This window comes from Cylas formicarius, unplaced genomic scaffold (assembly GCF_029955315.1).
Source record: "Cylas formicarius isolate icCylForm1 unplaced genomic scaffold, icCylForm1.1 PGA_scaffold_2__14_contigs__length_35257938, whole genome shotgun sequence".
Lineage (NCBI taxonomy): Eukaryota > Metazoa > Arthropoda > Insecta > Coleoptera > Brentidae > Cylas > Cylas formicarius.
Genome location: NW_026844319.1, coordinates 27,891,251 through 27,910,085, shown reverse-complemented (window position 1 = coordinate 27,910,085; position 18,835 = coordinate 27,891,251). Strand labels below are relative to the sequence as shown.

The window sequence follows — 18,835 nt, the reverse complement described above, 5'->3', positions numbered from 1 at the left end:
CTGTGAAACTGGATAATCACGTTGCTTGCTTTTAATTACTCGAGTTACTTTGCAGTTACGTTTGCACGACAACAAACCCGATAAATTGGATGCCACTCTGCCTTGTATCGGTTTCGCGCTAAGGAAGCGTTGTTACTGAAATTGTTACATTTGCTACCGTCGATAACTGTTGCTGTTTATTTTAATTCTATGAACGTAAGTGTTTCTATGTTTTGTTTGCACTTCGGCTTCGTGTAGAGAAAAAGATCGGTAAGAGTTTACAATAATATTTTTTAATTGTGTGATAGTTCTGACCAGTATGGACCGTGAAGCGTTTCTTTCTGGGTTGATTGCTCATAAAGAGATATTTTTCATTTACTTTCGTGCTTTTGTACGTCTGTAAAATGGTGACCGTGTTGAAAAAAATATATTTTTTAACAATCTAGGAATATTGAGTTATCTTTAATAGAGACCTGAAAGTAGACGTTTCCCTGCGAAACACTAATTCATTCATTAATTTCATTATTTTTCTACACATTTCTTCTTACAGCCTGTAAAGATGTCGCTTTACCGCTTGTAAGTAACACTATGTTTTTTTTCGATGTAATCTCGACGTTATGCCATAAACATAAACCAAGCAACAAATCGCGACATGTTTGTCGCTCTTATAAACCGGAATTAAGCGGTTCTTCTAATTGAACTAGCAAGGAGCATCTCACTCGGGCATAGTTGTGGTAAACTTGCCTCGAGGGAACAATTTATGGCTTTAATAGTCAAGAAACAATTTCGTAATTTGGATAGGGAACACTTTGTGTTCGAACGTTCCATTTGGTGCCTCAATAGTATAATACGTACACAGACCCACCAATATTTTTAAATGAATTCCTTGCTTTGATTGCACTATTTCTTTCAGTAGAGGAATACAAAGACTTGGCACGGAAAGAGATTTATTAAATAATGTCTTTCGTACTATTCGTATTCAAATAAAGGCAAGTTTTTTAGGTTAGTTTTGGTTAGTTAGGCTCAGTCTGTCTTCATTTTTATCCGCTCACTTTCTTTTTTATTAATCTTTTAGCTTTTATCGACGTGTTAACTGGCTTGTTCGAACATGTTGGTTTAATTATGTTCGTTGTAACTTTATTTTATGTTTTATGTTAAGTCTAATAATTATCATCATGAATTTGAAACTTAGAACAAATGATCTGACATTGGCTACCAACACTTCATTGACGGCTGTTCTAAAATTTATCTTATTCTATGCTTACACTACTGCTTTATATTTTTCTTCCGGGTCTTTTCTTATCTTTAATCTTTCCTTTTATTAAAAGACATATAGAATGACAGACGTTTCTGGATGTTGCATAATTTAGCGGCATCTATACGACTACATATCAAATGGCTAAATCTTTTGTATTGCAACCTCATTCCGATCCCCTCCTTATGCCATATAAAAGTAAATCAAATGCAAAACCCTTCAGAGGCCGAACTAAAGCAAGGAATCGCAATTGCTCTAGAAACTTCTAAAAAATTACAATAAAATTCGAGATTTTTTGCGCAGGGACGTATTTACGTGACTCTGAAAACGGATTACCCGGGACAAATTAAAATGCCGGTCGTCTCGCACAGAATCGTAAATTCGGCAAATATAAAATAACAGCCCCCCAGCAATCCAATTACGGGCGTATTGCCCCGCCGAGACCCCACGCATTTCTATTATATAGTATTTCCTCTCATTTTATGACCTATTCACTAACACACGTTTTATATAACGATAACGTTAACAGCTGCCAATATGATGTTCTTTTGCTTGAAAATTGCGTACTGTCAATTAATAAATTTCGCTGTAAAAGTAGACCAACAGCGCAAAACTCGCTTACCGCGGTAAAATTCAGCCCCACGGCAGCACCGTAAATTACCCTACGCGGTTTTAAATGAAATAATGTAAACCGTTAAAATTCTGTTTTTGCAGCGAAATCACTTATTTAAATGAACGTTTTACGGTCAATCTGATACCGATCGTAAAGCACACCATTTTACGAGTTCAGGAGCGCGCCAACGGGTGGCGACAAGACTAACGAATTCCCCTCTAATCTTAATGGCACAGAATCCTACAACGATACCTACTATAGAGGTAATAGTAAATCATTCCTACTGAAGGGCGACTCAAGAAAAAGGCTGGATTAGAAAGAGTCGCCATTTTTGTTTTATATTGTTGGAAGCATATAACAAGAGAATCCGGAGAAATCTGATCTGCTCATTCCTTTTTGAAGACGAAGAAGGGAATGCGGTCACCGTTAATGGAGTTTTTTATTGAGCAATGCCCACCGACTTCCTATGGCCGCGATTGGAAACAACGAACATTTAGAAAATTTTTGGTTCCTTCAGCAGAAATAATTGCCCTGCTAGGTGAGAGTTTTCGAAACCACCCACCTCGATCGTGTGACTTGACTCCAAGACCTTCTAGTGTATCTTTTTTGTTTGTTTTTTGCAGCCTTTTGAAAACCTGCGTTTCTTTAAATAAACATTTATTTCAACAAAATGAAAGCTAGTGAAATATATGGTTTTCTACAATAACTTAAAGGTATGCAAAAGGAGTACAGGGTGACCCACCAATAATTAATGCGATTCCTACAGTTTTGGCTTGAATTGCATTGATTTTATTGCACAATTTCTTTTTTCATCAACGACAAGTAGTACCCTCAAGAGTTTGGGCCCATGCTGCCTGTTTTTATCTACTCATAGACATCGAAAATTATATATAAGAGTGGTGGAGAGATAATATCCTCTGTGAGTTATATTAATAGTTCATATGAAAAATTTAGACCGTCCGATGGGCAGTAAAATTGGAGTTCTTTACGCCTATTGCCCTGATTCCCTTCACTTCAAAGCTAGAATATCAATTGATCATCAATGAGTATAATAAAATACAAAGAGACGTATTTCAATTAGCTTGACCCTGCTTTGTTGTTTGATTTGGCTAATACAGTATTTGGTTATCTTAGGTGATATTCACCAAGACAGCCTTCGTTTCCGATGTGTGTAAATTATTAACTTCTACCCTTCCCCCGAAGGCATAAATATGGAACGCTAACACTAACTACGCTACGTATTCCGAATTAATGGCGGCGACCTTTAGATTTTAGTTTACTCGGCGAATTTGTTGACGGTCGATTATTTCAGGGGCGCGTCACTGCTTCATTACGTCATAAACCGAACGTTAATATCCGGAAGATGGAAAAGGCGAAGCCATATTTTCGCTTTCGAGCCTTTTCCCTTAATCGACGGCCGTCGCTGGAAATGGAAATTCGTTTTTAATGATTCCGTTCGACGGACGTTGTCATTTAGAGCTGCACTTTCGGATTTCATGCGATAAAACTCGATAAATCTTGCTGTCCTGGAAGGAAAAAGGCCCGGGCCTATATTCTCTCCCGTTCCCACTAATCCACAAAAATGAAATGCTGGATATTAGTTATTAGATATTACTGCAGTTTCCCGTTATGATTTTCATTTGAGGCCACGGAGAAGAAAAAATATTTATTTATAAATTTATTGATATGTATTTTTCTTTATTTTCCATATATTTCCATATAATAAACTACTAACAATATCAGGATCGGGCTTAAGCAACAATAAATAAGTAAATAGACGAGAAAGACCAAGCATATGTGGAGAGAAGATCAAGTAACCACTCATTATCTGCATCAGCGGCATAATAAGGATAAAACAGCGACTACCTCATATCCCAACTCCAGAGGTTTGTGATACTGTCACTCGTCACATTGCCGGTTTAAAACCGAGAAAAAGGAAAACTAGGACAAGAATAATACTGGGCCACAGCACATTAAAGAAATGTGCCGTTGAGGTCATTATGTAGGCGATAATAGAGAAGAATAAGAAGCTACCTGTCGAGTTACGAGCAGAGTTCTTGAGTTTTATAGCAGTTAAATCTTAAGCTTTATAATGCAAAAATTAAGTAATTAATTAAAAATTATGAGCATCGTCTCTACATTTAACCTTCTCTAATAGATATTCTTGGCATCTATTGTAGTTATCATTAATTAAGAACTTTTGAGTCTCATGTGCCTTTGCTGAAAGGTGAGTTTTACAGATTCTGTCCGTGAGGTAATTTCGCAAAAGCTTGCAGTTGTTAAGACCGAAATCAAGGAACTACTTGGCAGCCAAAAGTGGGTCACGATTTAATCTGTCAATTGTCTTTGAAAATCCAGACGGTTCATAATGATAATATTAAAAAATTACTATACGATGATAAACATATTTACTAAAAACTTTTCTTAGATCATTTCTCTTAGAACGTGATGATTTATTCTCATTTACTGCACTATATGAAGAATGTATATTGAAAGACTCACATTTTACGTCCACTTGGACCCGAACTGGTTGAGAGTCGCCCGCCTTGTTCCTGGCATGGCACGTGTACAATCCCGAGTGCTGCCTTATCGCTGGACTGAATTGGAGTAGTTCCTGCAAACTGGCAGGCTGCGTCTGACCTTCTCTACGCCACACTACTGAAGCCTTCGGGTTCGCGCTGACCACGCAACGAATGGCGACCGTGTCCTTTAAGTCTTCTATGTCTGAAGTCGGGATACCAACCAGTCGCGTCTCGGGGACGACTGCAATAGGAACGTAAGCCAAAATGCTAAAATCTACAAATATTAGAGTTCTTTTAGTATAAAACTATTAATAAGTATAATTTAAAAAAGTTTTGCAAAAACCGAGAATCTGAAAAATTTAATTGACATTACAAATGTCACCCGTATAAGAAAAAAATGAATCATATCGAAATCATTTTTCTATCCGTAGTGACCTTAACCAGGGTATAGCACAGTCTTTCTCTGCTGGTATGCCCTTTTCATTTACAAAATTTTCTTGAAAAAAATGGCAATTATACAATTACGGTTTCAACAAAATATGTAAAAAACTGCGAAATTTATAAATAAAGACATTGCAGATTCATTTCCATAAGTTTGATACAAATTTCCCGGCCTGACGCAGATGCAGCTCCAGTATCACGATAAAACTTTGTCTTTTTTTAAATATATATCTTAGTAGGCTGCGAAGTTTGCGTCAAATAGACGTGTCCGAAAAAATGTCGCAAATAACGCAAATTGAGTATAGAGCAGTCATAAAGTTTTTGACAAAAGAAGGGTTAGCACCTACAATTATTAAAGAAAGGCTGGATGGTGTGTACGGTCAAAGTTCTTCTTCGTATTCTGTAGTGAAAGAATGGGCAAAAGTCCCTTGAAGATGATTCAAGAACGGGTCGACCAGTGGAGGTCATAACGGAAGATATTGTTGCGATTGTGGAAGAGGTGGCATTGAGTGATCGACCTTGTTTAAAGGTCAAGGAAATCTCAGAAATTACTAAGCTTTCTGATACAAATGTTCGTCGAATCCAGCATGATCATTTAGGTATGCATAAGGTTAGTGCAAGCTGTTTTCCTAAAATCCTTTCGGCTATTCAAAAACAACGCCGTATCGAGTGTGCGCGGTCTTTTTTGGAACTCTGTGGGTCGTAACCGAAGCCTATTATGACCCTCCATCGAAAAAAGAATCAAGGGAGTGTCGTCGTAAGGGTGACGCACCTCCAAGAAAATTCAGAGTCTGCCAGTCAACAAAAAAGGTGATGGCCACCATCTTTTGGGATTGTGAAGGAATTCTTTTAATAGATTTTGAAGAAACTAATAGCACCGTCAATGGTAGATATTACGAAACATTATTACATAAATTGCGAGACTGCATACGTGTAAAACGTCGAGGAAAACTGACCAGAAGCGTTCATCTTTTGCACGATAATGCACCTGTCCATACTGCTGGTGTTGCACAAGCTGCCATTTTAGTGTGGGTTCCAACAGATAGATCATCCTCCCTATAGTCCAGATATGGCCCCCAGCGATTATTATTTGTTTAGATATTTGAAAAAGGACTTACGTGGACGACGGTTTAACGACGAAGCTGAGTTAAAAGAGGCCCTCGATGGGCAGCGCCAAAATTGAATTTGCACGCTCGTGCTCCAGTAGCTGACTTCGAGTGAGAAAAAAAGAATACAGGAATATATATTTTTTGAAATAACAAAATATTGGGTTACCTGGAAGGGTTCCGTTTAATAAATTCAACTTATTATCAATCGCAAATTTAGTTTCCCTTCTAAGTAATCGATCTCCTATGCGTCTTGAAGGCTACCGCCCCTTTTCTCGGTCGAAAAGGTCATAAATCAGTATCGACAAATCTCGGGGGTTGAAATTTAATATATATCGGTCGGATATTAAAAATCCCGCGCCCGGATGTAGGCAGACGTAAATCGCTGATCGGGGCAAACATATCGAAAGCCCTTTTACATATCTCCCCGGGGGACCGACATCAAAAGAACAGTCCCGTATACCGTTAGGGCGATATCGGTAAAATTTTCGCGCGTCAGAGAACGTCTATCTGTGATTGATGCGCCGATTCGAAGAACTAGACGAAAAAAAAAGACGCTCGGCTGCGCGTTGCAGCGAACTAGAGAAATTGCCGACGGTGCAACTGCAGAGATGGATGTTTACGGGTCCGACCCGCAGCCGCCGCCGGTTTAAAAACCCCCGGATCGATCGATTACGATTGTTTCGCCGAATTAAGCACTCTTTGTGTAAATCGTGCCGTACATTTGAACCGCATTTCGCGTTCGATATGCACTTTCCGATACATTTGGCGCTGCTCTAGTCGGTTTTGCGATTAATTGACCCTCGTGCGATGAGAAAACGTTCGAACAATCTCGATAAAGGCGGACGAACTTTGACGAATACGCGCGGAGGTGCCGGAAATATCGGCATCCTTTTATATGGAACTCCTAGAAGTCAGTGAGAGAACAATGAAACTACGATAGATGGAAAATTGGTTGAACGTGCGAATTTTTGTAGCATGTGGTATTGCACCACCAAAAATATTGTAAATTTTTTGTTTTGAAGTTTTAAGTATTTTACATTACCTCGCAGGACCATGGCAAAACCTATCCGAACAGATGTTTATTCTGCATTAAGAAAAAATATAAAGAAATAAAACTTGACACTAAAGTGAAATAAAACATCATGATTTATGTCAATACTAATACGACAAATTTATTTATATTTTCCTCTTTACTCCTTTGTACACTGTATCAAAATTTAGTGATAGCACCATGAACGTAATCCGTCAAGAGGTAGCTAAAATATCAGTACAAAGAGGGCCTAACTATGAAAAACGAGTAATAAAAGAAGAAAATATTTATCGGGACCGATTAGTGACGACATTAGCGATAGTGGGCATTTTTTAAGTGGCTGATACTTTATTATTATTACATTTAATATTTTCTAGATGAATTTCTAATGAAATAGAACGTAATAAATTCTTACTTTGTACTAATTTCTCAATTTCTCAAGAATTTCTCGGCTTGTTAACTCTATACACTCTACTAATCTCAGATTCATAGATATTTTTATTAATATAAAATCAGGTCTAAAATTCGGTCATTCAGTTTACAGACAACCTACGCACACAGACTGATATTTTCATGTATTGTAGCATCACCATCGGATCCAAAAGCCATCGAGAGAGTTTATACTCTTTTTAACAGAGCCTTAAAAGTATCTCCCATATCACTAACCCCAGCATTAAATAATTTCCACGTTGATGAGTTCTAAAGCAATCGCACTCTTAAAGCTGTGGTCCTTCTTTACATTCGAACCATTACTGGCCACGCATTAGAAATATAATGTTCAAACCAGATTTACCTCTTGTCAAAAAATCTTTTCTCTCTTTGATCCAAGAAAAAACAAAATTGCGTTCTAGACACCAAGAGTTTACAGTATTCTATGCAAATGCAGCAATATCAACTAGGCTCAAAGAACATGAAAGTGCCTTAAGACTACTGCAAATAAACTCAGTCAGTAGTTGCCGAACATAATCATGAAACCGAAAATTAAATCTTGAAACTAAAATTCAAAGAAAAATCCGAAAATCCATAGAAATCTCTAAACAACTAAACAATCTTAACCGTGACTCAGGTTTTTATCTTTCACCAATATGGGAATAGTCAATCATGTCCCTCGTTTAGTTCCGCCCTCCTGAAACAATAAGCCTGTATAGAGTAGAATACAAACCAGTTTCAGTTAAACTTACAGGATGATTGGTGAAAGGTCTACGACTTTTTTGAAAAAAAAAATGCGCATTCTGTTAATTCAGAAAGCATAATTTGCATGTCAGCGAGCATAGTTGGACAACATTTACTCGATATGGAACTAAGCCTTTGGAAATATATTCTGGAACGAGAAAAATTGGGGACACAAGGACACTACCCTGAGAAGTACCTACTTCTAAATTTTCATCATATTTGATTTTCGAGTAGGGCACACCAGAGTATAATTTTTGGTCAGTTTTTGTTAGTATTTGTTCCTTTCTTCTCTACTAATCCGGCCTGAAACCAAATTTGGCCGATAATAGGTACAGTCGAGGATACAATTTAAAGTATCGAATCGCGAAAAGAAAAAGACGAATTAACATTGAACATCATTTTCAAATCTACCTAATAGCGTTATTTATTGCCGATTATCAATTCAATATTGCATAAAATACCTAGAGATAGATTTCTTTAATATAATTTATTGCCGGTTTTCGGCTTCCCAGGTAACAAATACAAAAAGTTTTCGAGATATTTGTGCTCTGTAGCCTCTTTGCCTGCAAATTTTTAAAAATATATTAATTAATTAATAATATTTTTTCATACTTAAATAACATTTCCGCACAAAATTATTTGTAGTTTTTCAGTTATACCGTTTTTGAGTTGTTGAACATTTTGTTGCTCTCTGTAGCTAATGAACAGACTATAACCTCTCTCCAGTTAGGCTCAAACTTTTCTTTCCGCGATATATAACAGAGCGGCTTAACTATCTCGCACGTGTTACAGGGAAATGCCGTTAAGCGCCGTTTGTGCACATTAAACTCCGTTTAAAGTACGTAAGTGAAATAACGGGATTTTCTCTATGATTTCGAGGTAAGTTGTGTACCTAACAATTTGTGGCTAAGTCCGAAGTCTCACAAGTCGTTAAGGGATGAAGTTGGTGGCAAAATCGCTTCGATGGAGATGAAAGGAATTTTAGATTGCTAATGGAATGTCTTTTAGTCTACGTTATATGCGTACTTTAATGTTTGCCATTACATACATTTTTATAAGTTAACTATAATTTTTAGTTATATATTAGTTATAAGACTTGCAATGCATTTATTAGTATATGAATATTATTAAACCTAAAAATATAGAATAATAAAATAGACAAACGAGAACCGAAAAGGGACCGTATTTTTAAAAATATCCAATATAGGGAATTGTCTCTTGCCGTTGATATTGAAAATACGTCATAAAAAAATATTTGAAAAAACATGGTGTAGCGGATTTTAAAATTGAATGTATATCGATGTTTTTTTAACGTCTGTTGCATTTTATTGGCACACAATTTTTGTGCATTTTAATATTTATTCCTGTGATCTGTGATTTGAACAAATGCATAATATTCGATTGTATGTAGGACCTAAAATATAAAACAGGGGAAACGTTCAATTTTATATAAAATGATTCTTGATTACGTAGAATTCAACAGAGTGTTCTGAATTTATTGTCATACTTTTAAAAATGTCATTACTCCCTATTCTAATCGGATAGAGTATAGTGCCTCGAGCAAAAGGCCTTTGAAACGGCGGACACACTTGCATAAAAGGGTTTCGCGATAATCAGTTCCCCTCCTCGTTCTGAAACAACTCTCCTCCGGACTTTATAAAAACCGAGCTTCGAGAAACCGAAGGAACGAAATGGAACGTCTAATTTTCATGCGATCCCGGATGCGAACCGCTAAAAATGCAAATCGCCTCGTTCCGTACGACGAAACTTTCTTCCCGTCTTAATGGCGGGTACAAAAAGTTTCCCGGCCTTTTTTTTATAGCGTTTCAATTGCCAGAAAAAAAAAGAACTGGCGGATAAAAGCGACAAGAAAGCGAAAAGAGAGAAATTACATTTTATCGTGTCTGCTTTGTTTGAACTTGTGCCAGGACGCGCGACAACTTCAAACCTCCGTTTTAACCCCTTCGAAGGATCATTCGAAAATTAAAACTAGAATTGGCAGTACCTTTAACGGAACCCCATCGATGTATTCCTTTTTCAATGGCCAGTATTTTTTCTTTAAATGTTTAAAACAAAGATATAGAAACTCAAAAGTACACTTTCCGATATACAACAGTAGTTTGTGGCAGTTTCTTTGCAAAATTAGAGTGGTAATTAACCAGATTGTATCGAATGGAAATTTGATTAGTGAGAAGGACGTTACTTGGGCAACCAAAAGATTACTCGTGGAACAAGTATTTGCACAACCGTGAACGACTACTTCATAAAAGTGTTCACAGCATTTTTTGTTTCAAAGAAACTTGCACAGGCTACTGTAATACTTTTTACAAAACTTGTGGATTCCTCCTGCGTCGGTTTTAGCTGATTCCAACTTGGTGACATTTCGACAGTGTGAATCATCCTGTTGGCTTGATTGACACTGGTTTCAGTCAAACTCTGCAGAAGCCAACAGGATGATTGGCGAAACGTCATCAAGTTCGACTCAGCAAAAACCAACGCAGGAGGAATCCAGAAGTTTTGTAAAAAATGTTCTCAGCTTTTTATATTAAGCAGCCATCATGAAAGGGGAAGGAGAAACTGCTCGGAGATCCTGGCTACTATTAACGAGCTGGATGAGACACCGGGATAGGATAGGTTGATGCAAGAAGGTAAAGTGTTGCTGCCTTGGGATGAATGTACAGTACAAACAGATTATTCAATCTCGCTATAAAATTATGGTATGAATTAAAAAGGTTATGGAGTTGTAAATACAAATTTAAAGAGTTTCAAGAAAAATTTAAAGAATCTGTCATTACATATTGATAACAATATCGCAAATAAATTCTGCCGTACAACAGCTGAAGGGGGAGATGTTCTGATTTAAATTAAAAAATGTGAAAAAGTTTTGAAGTAACTGCCCTTGAAATCCATAATCCAAGCGTCACAATACTCTGTGTATACAGGTCTCCAGGTCCTCAGTTAGACATATTCTTTGAAAACTTTACAAAAGCTCTAGACTTACTTCTAAAGCATAATAAACGATTTTTTATACATTCTCTCAAATGAGCGGGGACCCTTAGAGTTCTCTTAGATGGTACAGTCCTATGGCTATTCATTTGGAATTAGAGAAGCAACTAGAATATCGAACCTGGTAGGAATAGCTGATAGATAATTGTATTAAAAATAGAGTGGAACACTGTAAATATTGCTTGTAGGACACCTATATGTCGGATCATTCGACAATTGCTAATACTTACACCTACCAACAAAGCCATAAAAACAACAAGACATCAGTCATGTACTTTAATAAATAAATGTATAGTTATGCAAATTGGACAGCCGGGTCATTAACATATCATTTAATGTTTTCCTCAGAATCCTTCTTCTTTCTAAAAAAGGCGAAAACAGTTCACATAAAAAATAAACATTAAAAATCGTTCACCAACGAGTTAAAATCTCACAAAGTTATGCTAGACTTTCTTTATACATTTAACAATGAAAACAAAACCATGGAAATCTCTAACATACTTAACCAACCAACTAACCAAAATTAAATTTTACTCTGACAAAATTAAGAATAGTGCGAATAAATCGAAAGTAATATGGCGCATTGTAAAGAGTACAAATGATAAAATTAAAACTCTTCGTTTACGTCAGCACAATATAACTCACCACTAACTTACATCCATCCAATGCGACAACCAAATATACACATAATGATGTCTCAATGTTCCTGAGTCCAGTAAGTACAGAAGAAGTGAGGTGAAGTGAAGTAAAATTATTAGTGATTTAAGTAACAGTACGGTCAAACATATGTTTGGTCTTATTAATGAAATTTTAAAGCAGATACGTGCAGGTATGGTCTGTTCATAGATATAAGTGACCAATTGCTTTTAAATGGGATTATCTACAATGCAACAAGATCATTACCTAAAGTTTCGAAATTTAAATTCGGGTAAAATTGTGGTCTGTAATAAAAAATCATTTTATACCTACCTGTGTTTAATATTCCTTCATTTGGTATACTACTTAGTTTAAGTTTATTAGTAATCATTCTTATTTCGTCTCTAATACAGTGTGTGTGGAGTCGTGTGCGAATTATGCAAAATATGTGCCAGTCTAGTGTATCTCAGGAGATGCTCCCACCCAAATGTAGAAACCACTATTCTATTAAGATTAAGGAAGTTAAAAACAATGCTTATTTGACTTTCATTGAACGTGGTGCCAGCAAGCAAGCATCTTTTGGCACCAACTGCCATTCGTCGTAACAATGTTTTTCCCCGTGTCAACTCCAATGTCCTCAAAGTTATAGAAATCGAAGTTTTTAACATTCCTCCACAAAGTTGGGCAAATTCTGTTAAACATATAGAAAAAGCAGAACAATCGTATATCCATATTGCAAATAACATATAGCAAACAATAATTAGAACATGCGGTGATAGCGATAGTGATACTGATATATTATGTGAATAATTTTAAGTAATTTAAGTAGGTAATAAAAATAATTTGTAATTTTATTTTAGATTTAAACATAAATGCATACATTAATAAATATAGATTGTTTAGTACCTTTCCTAACTAAAACCCCAAATAATTAAATTCTAAGCAAAATACGGACCTGTTCGGCAATATTTCATTCTAATAGTTTGCCCGGGTCTTTCCTTAATTCATATCAGTTAGTCACTTTCTTATATCTATAGCTTTCCCTCCTTCAGTTATTGTTAATAAATATTTTCTTTTGCGGATAGTGATCCAAACAACTATAGGCTAATATCCATAGTGCCATCTCTATCTAAACCTATTGAAATAGTATCGTTCTTGGAAAATTGCAATCTTCTCTCAAAATCCCGATTTGGATTTAGGAAAAAAAGTCAACATATGTAGTAATGAATTGGCTCCAACTAATATCAGGTAGTTCACAGGTTGTTGATCATGAAAAAAAGCATCAGCCTTACCAGTCATAGCGGGTGTCCCACAGGGATCTATATATTGCATATACATGTGGTTATTATAGAAGAAACATCTGAAAACTCGTTAGTTTTTTGGTTTATTGAACATTGTGTGGTTAAAAAAATTGGCAGAAACGCAAATTGGGGCGCCGCTGAATTATATACCAACAAAATAAACGCCGATCCGCAACCGTATTAATTCGGGGACATTTCGACAAACTGAGCGGCCACGTCATGATTTATGTTGCCCGAATATAAGGATTTAATTAAATTGTCGAAATGAAAACCAGGACCGTTATTAGTTATCGGCCCGGGGTTCATTTGAACGGAATTAACGTTAATTACAACGAGAAGTGTCGCACTATCGCGGTAAAAAAAATCACCCCAATTTTTTGAGTGTGGTCTGGGCGATATTACCGAATTTGGAAACGAGACTCTATTCACACTATTCATTTAATACAAATCTATCAGTCTGTCAGCAAAAGCTAAATTTTAAACCTTCTTTTTTTGTAATATCATATTAATCATAATTATAGTAATAAGAGATATTTATTAATTTAAAAAAATAGCAATAAGAAGGTGGCGCTACCGAGACCAGTAAACGTTTTAAACTTGTCAAAATTAGGAGGAGATGACACGGAAAGCATCTTAACGAAAAAAGCAGCGAGTAGAAACAGAATTACAAAACAATCAATGAGTATTTAATTGTTTTAAATATGTTAAAAAAAATAACATCATTAATGTAAAAGTATACTTATTTTTATAAATATATTTTTATAATTTTTTAAGCATTCCAACAAATTTGTCCCAATCCAAAAAAATCATAAGCAGTAATCAACAATCTAACCTATGTGCATAAATATAGCTGTAATTTTTATGAAAATATTACCCTTAGACAATCGATTTCAAAAAATGGCGCCCATTTTATAATATAAGAATTTATGTCTCGCAATTCGCGTGGGACGCGTTAGTCTTTTTTATTAAATTTTGTGAACTTATTTTTATTGATTTGGTTAGAATAACATCTCGTATTGAATATTGTGACGTCTGGAAAATTGTGTAAAAATGAGCTGGGCCAATCGAATTGCATTATTGATATGGAACAATAATATTGGATAAAATCGAACTACAAGCTAATTCTAGAGATATTAGCATTTTAAATATACTAAGTCAAGATAGAACTGCCTTTTAAAATAGCTACTATACCAAGTACTACTTCTGTGACACTAGCTAAATTATTTAATACCTTTTATAGCCGATACTTCGACTTTGGGAATAAATTTTGGTGACACTAATTAAATTTAATATTTTTATTTACTAGTGCTGTTCATATCGGCAATTTTTTTAATTTTTCTTTTTATCTTATTAATCTTTTTTAAATATCTAAGGGCAAATTTTGAAAAATAATTTTAGTGATATCACTTAACGAAAAACTAAGAAAGATTATATGAAGAACATGCTCTTCTGGTCATTGTACTATATAATTATGAATTATTATTTGAGTAATCATAACATTATTAATAACCCAGTCTGTCCGTCATATTTGAATTACGAAATTTTTTATCTTTGTAGATTATCTAAAGTTGCGTTTTGCTTTCTTGGCATAAATATCGGTCAATTCTATATGGTCTTTGGCCTTTGCATACCTCTTATAGTAAGCACATCTGTAAGGATTCAATTAAACTTCGAAGTTGATGCCTCAAAAATTATTATTTGTAAAATATTACACGTGTTTCGCCCACACGGGTATCATTCGACATACAAAGACGTCAACATTTTGAGAAAAAAATTTGTTGTTACAAATTTAATTTATTTTTTTATATTTTTGTTCGTTTTTTTTTTAATATATAAAGTTTTGTGTTGTGATATTATTATTTATTCATTTGTATTCATTTTTTTATTAGTTTTGGGACTCTTTGATTCACCACTTTAATAATTGTGACAATTTATGTAAAAATCAAGAAAAATAACGAATGCCGTTTTAACACGTCTAATAAATTTATCATACACTGGGGGGAGTGAAGGGATGGATGTTATATACGTTGAAGCATATATTGCACACTAAAAATATACACTACAGGAGGAATTAAATACGTCGAATTCAAGCGCCTACTACCAGTATCATGATGAAGAAAAAAAATTTTTAAATTTTTTTCCAATGATTCCAAAATAGTCGGCTTTCATTGCAGCGTTGCAGAACACTATCATGCCGTCTACTGTAAATTGACCGGTTCAAAACCCGAAGTTGCAGAACCCACTAACGTATCTACTGGAAATTGGTTTTCGAGCGACTATTTATTCCCCAAACGTTGAAATTGACTTCGGATCCGTACAAAGCGTGCAAACTTTGTTCATTAATTTTTACCGAATCGTATACAGGGCCCCAGGATAACGATATCAAAAATCGATAGACGATTTTTGTCCATTTATTCCGCTTTTCATGGGCTCTCGGTCGGTTCATCGATCAATCAATTGTCGCTGTCCGCTTTTTTTTTTCTCGCCCGATTCTGTCGGAGCCTATGGAACCAAATTTTGTTTAATCGAGCCGCAACCGTACACGAACCGGGACGTATTTTATCAGGGTGGTCCAATAACTCCTAGTACGGAAGTGATGGCAAAAAAAAAGAAGACGACAGGAAACGACGACGGGTCGTTTGTTAGTCTTGATGGAGACAAAGGGAGGCGTAGCAAAAAAGGGAAAAGGCGACGTGGAGAATTAGTCGTGAAAACGAGTGTAATGCGTAGAGGGTGGCCTAGTCCTTCTTAGCGACCGTTTACAAACCAATATAAAAGAAGTCACTGGAATGAAAAATATTATCATCAATCGATCAACAATTGGTCACTACTTCTCAAAAGAGAGATAATTATCATATTAGGTGACTTTAATTAATGCACGTGCAAGGAATGCAATAATACCAGGGGAATCTTTAGTAAACTTCTGTTCACAAAACGAATTAGGAATAAAGAATACCTTTTTTAGACCCAAAGAACAACATGAATATACATTCCAAAATACAACAGATAGGGAAATGCATTACACACAAATACTACATATAAGATGTTTATGTTCTGCTAACGTGGGAGGTGACCACAATCTTGTTTTAGGGAAAATAAAAATGAGAATAAACAAACATCAAAACACTAACATAAAATCAAACAAGATTGGACAACAAAATAAACGAAAACTCAGTAATAGAAGAAGAAGATACAGAAAATAGCTGGAGGAAGATTCGAGAAAATATCAAAAATGAAGCATAAGAAGCACTGGGGGAACATAAATCCGCTGGAACATCAAATAGAATAAAAAGTACACCTTGGCTTTGTGACGAGGTAAAACTAAAATGTCAAGAAAAAACGAGAGCCTATCTCAAATATAAGTCTACAAAAACAGGAGAACACTATGAAGAATATAAAAGAATTCGCACACTGGCAAGGAAAAAGAAAACAGAACATAGGGAAAAATTCTCAAAAGGTATGTGTCGTAGTACGTGGACAGCCACGAGAATTAAAATAATTGATAGAGGTAACTAAACTTGTATCGAAACAATTGTACAATACGGCAGAGAATTTAACACTAGAAACTCCAGATATAGTAACAGATGAGATACTAGAAATAAATAGTGAAGAAGTGGAAGAAGAACTTAAGAAATTAAAAAACGGAAGATCAGCTGGCAAAGATGAAATAGAGAATGAATTATTGAAGTCCGGCGGTCCCAAGCTAATTAGAGAAATAACAGCGTTTATAAAGAAGTTAATACGAAGATCACAAATACCGGAAGACTGGAGGATAAGCATAATGACACCACTTTTTAAAAAGAGGGAGAAAACTGATGCAAATAACTATGGAGGAATTAACCTCCGACTTTGAAACTGATAAAAAAAATTATTACCAACAAAATAACTCCACTTAATTTGGAAATAATAATAATAATACTTAAGAAATAAATAACTAAAACAAACATAACAAATATTGACTGGAAATGTGAAGTAAATAAGTCTACTTGAAAGAAGGGAGAATCAGAAAAAACTCGTGACTCAGATGCTGTTTACCACACTTGTTGCATAATATACTATAAACCCGTAGTCAGCACGAGAGGTGAAAACCGCCAGTTGCTCCGGTAGTCCTAATGCAGGTTATATAAAGAATTTCTGGATTTGAAACTATCCCATGTTGAGGTTACAAGATCCCTTAACGGTCTTTACGATTAAAGGGATAAAGATCCATGACATTTTTATTGCCCCACTCAAGAAGATTATTGAGATCATGTCGCAGTTAGTCACAATCATCAGGAGATCGAATTATAAATGGGTTATTTTAAGGGCGTCGGCAAACAATAGAACAAGGCAGTTGGTAAAGCATTCGTAAAGACCTTAACCAGGAGTGGACCAATATCTGACCAACGAAGTACCTCAGATGCCATATATCTGATTTGAAATATAATTACAGTCACCTCAATTTTGATTATACTAACCAAAACTGAAATAATGTAAAGGACTTTTCATTATTGCAGTTCATACCAATCGATTGAAATATCTATAGCTCTATGTTTAAAGGGCACTGCAAAGTGAACATGAGCGCCTAATACTCCTTTGAATGAGAATTTTTGCTTTCAACAAAGTAGCGAAAAACGAAAACACCTGGGACGCAAGCCGAATTGCGAATTGCCAAAACGTTCGAAACTGTACTTATTTGAAGTCGCGATATTTTACGTCTTCATAAATGCCAACCACCGGAAAAACTTTTCAATTAGCTCGTAATTCTCCGGAGGGCAACGCGAACGAAAGTTTTCGACGTTTTCTGCACTTTTCTTCGCGTCAGCCGAAGATTACACCGAAATTGTTGCATAAGAAGTTTCCGGTTTAAAAGTTTTTCCCGATGGCGTCGTTTCTTTTTTCTGCCGATAAATGATCGACGCCGCTTTCGGCTTAATAATAACATTTATATTGAGGAAAACTGAATTTCATTTACAAAATATTTTTTATATCCGTTAACTTAGAAATTGATTCGCAAATTTTTCGATTTATCTACTTTGCTACGCATGCTTGTTTGGGTGTTTTTAAAATTTTGTCACTTGCTTGTCAACGAACTAATACTGAATAGAAGACACGAATTATCTGGATGAGTGCCACTTAGAAAAAATATCATATGCACAGTAATTAGTTATGGGTTTATTAGCTTGCTTTAGAATTGTCCAATAAAATGAGTTCAACTTTTACCCGACTAGTGAATTTTCATTTGAAGTTTGAATACAAATAAAATATTTTGTCGAAATTTTTAATATTGCCTTCAATTTCCCAGTTACAAACCGATTAAGAAGAAATGTAGTATTTCAAATTTATGGATTTACATAAAAATTACAGGAAGAATATTAAGGAGAAGGGATCTGAAGCATCTGAGTTTAAATTTGTCATCTAGAAATTATATTGACGTAATTTTACGTCGTACTTTTAGCCTTAGCCAATCAAAACAATAACCAAAAAATCTGCATTCGTTTGAACTTTTCGACGCTTGAACATCACACTCACATGTGCCAACCTTAGTGAATAAAGAGAGGTCAAAAAGAGTCAAAGAGGCACGGCAATAAGGCAAGAAACATAGGAGTTAGCTGACAAGTCGGATCTCTCACGGTTGAAGCCGGAAATCCGAAGAAAGTTGTTAAGAAACGCTCTAAAACAAGTTTTTGAGCATTAGAGGTTTCCCGACAAAGAAAATTGTAACCCTGTGTTAGGCTAAGAACCATTGGGTGCTAATCGTTTGAACGGCCTATCTTAAACATCTGTAGTA

General features: G+C 35.5%; 1 protein-coding gene across 4 annotated transcripts in view; it reads right to left on the bottom strand.

Annotated features, from left to right (window-relative positions):
- Positions 1-18,835, bottom strand: part of LOC132698043 (hemicentin-2) — a 456,593-nt gene that overhangs the window by 35,593 nt on the left and 402,165 nt on the right. For all 4 annotated transcript variants that reach the window (XM_060663877.1, XM_060663878.1, XM_060663880.1 and 1 more), the window contains exon 6: positions 4,350-4,610. In XM_060663877.1, the coding sequence (XP_060519860.1) occupies positions 4,350-4,610 (261 nt within the window). The remainder of the gene's footprint in view (positions 1-4,349; positions 4,611-18,835) is intronic.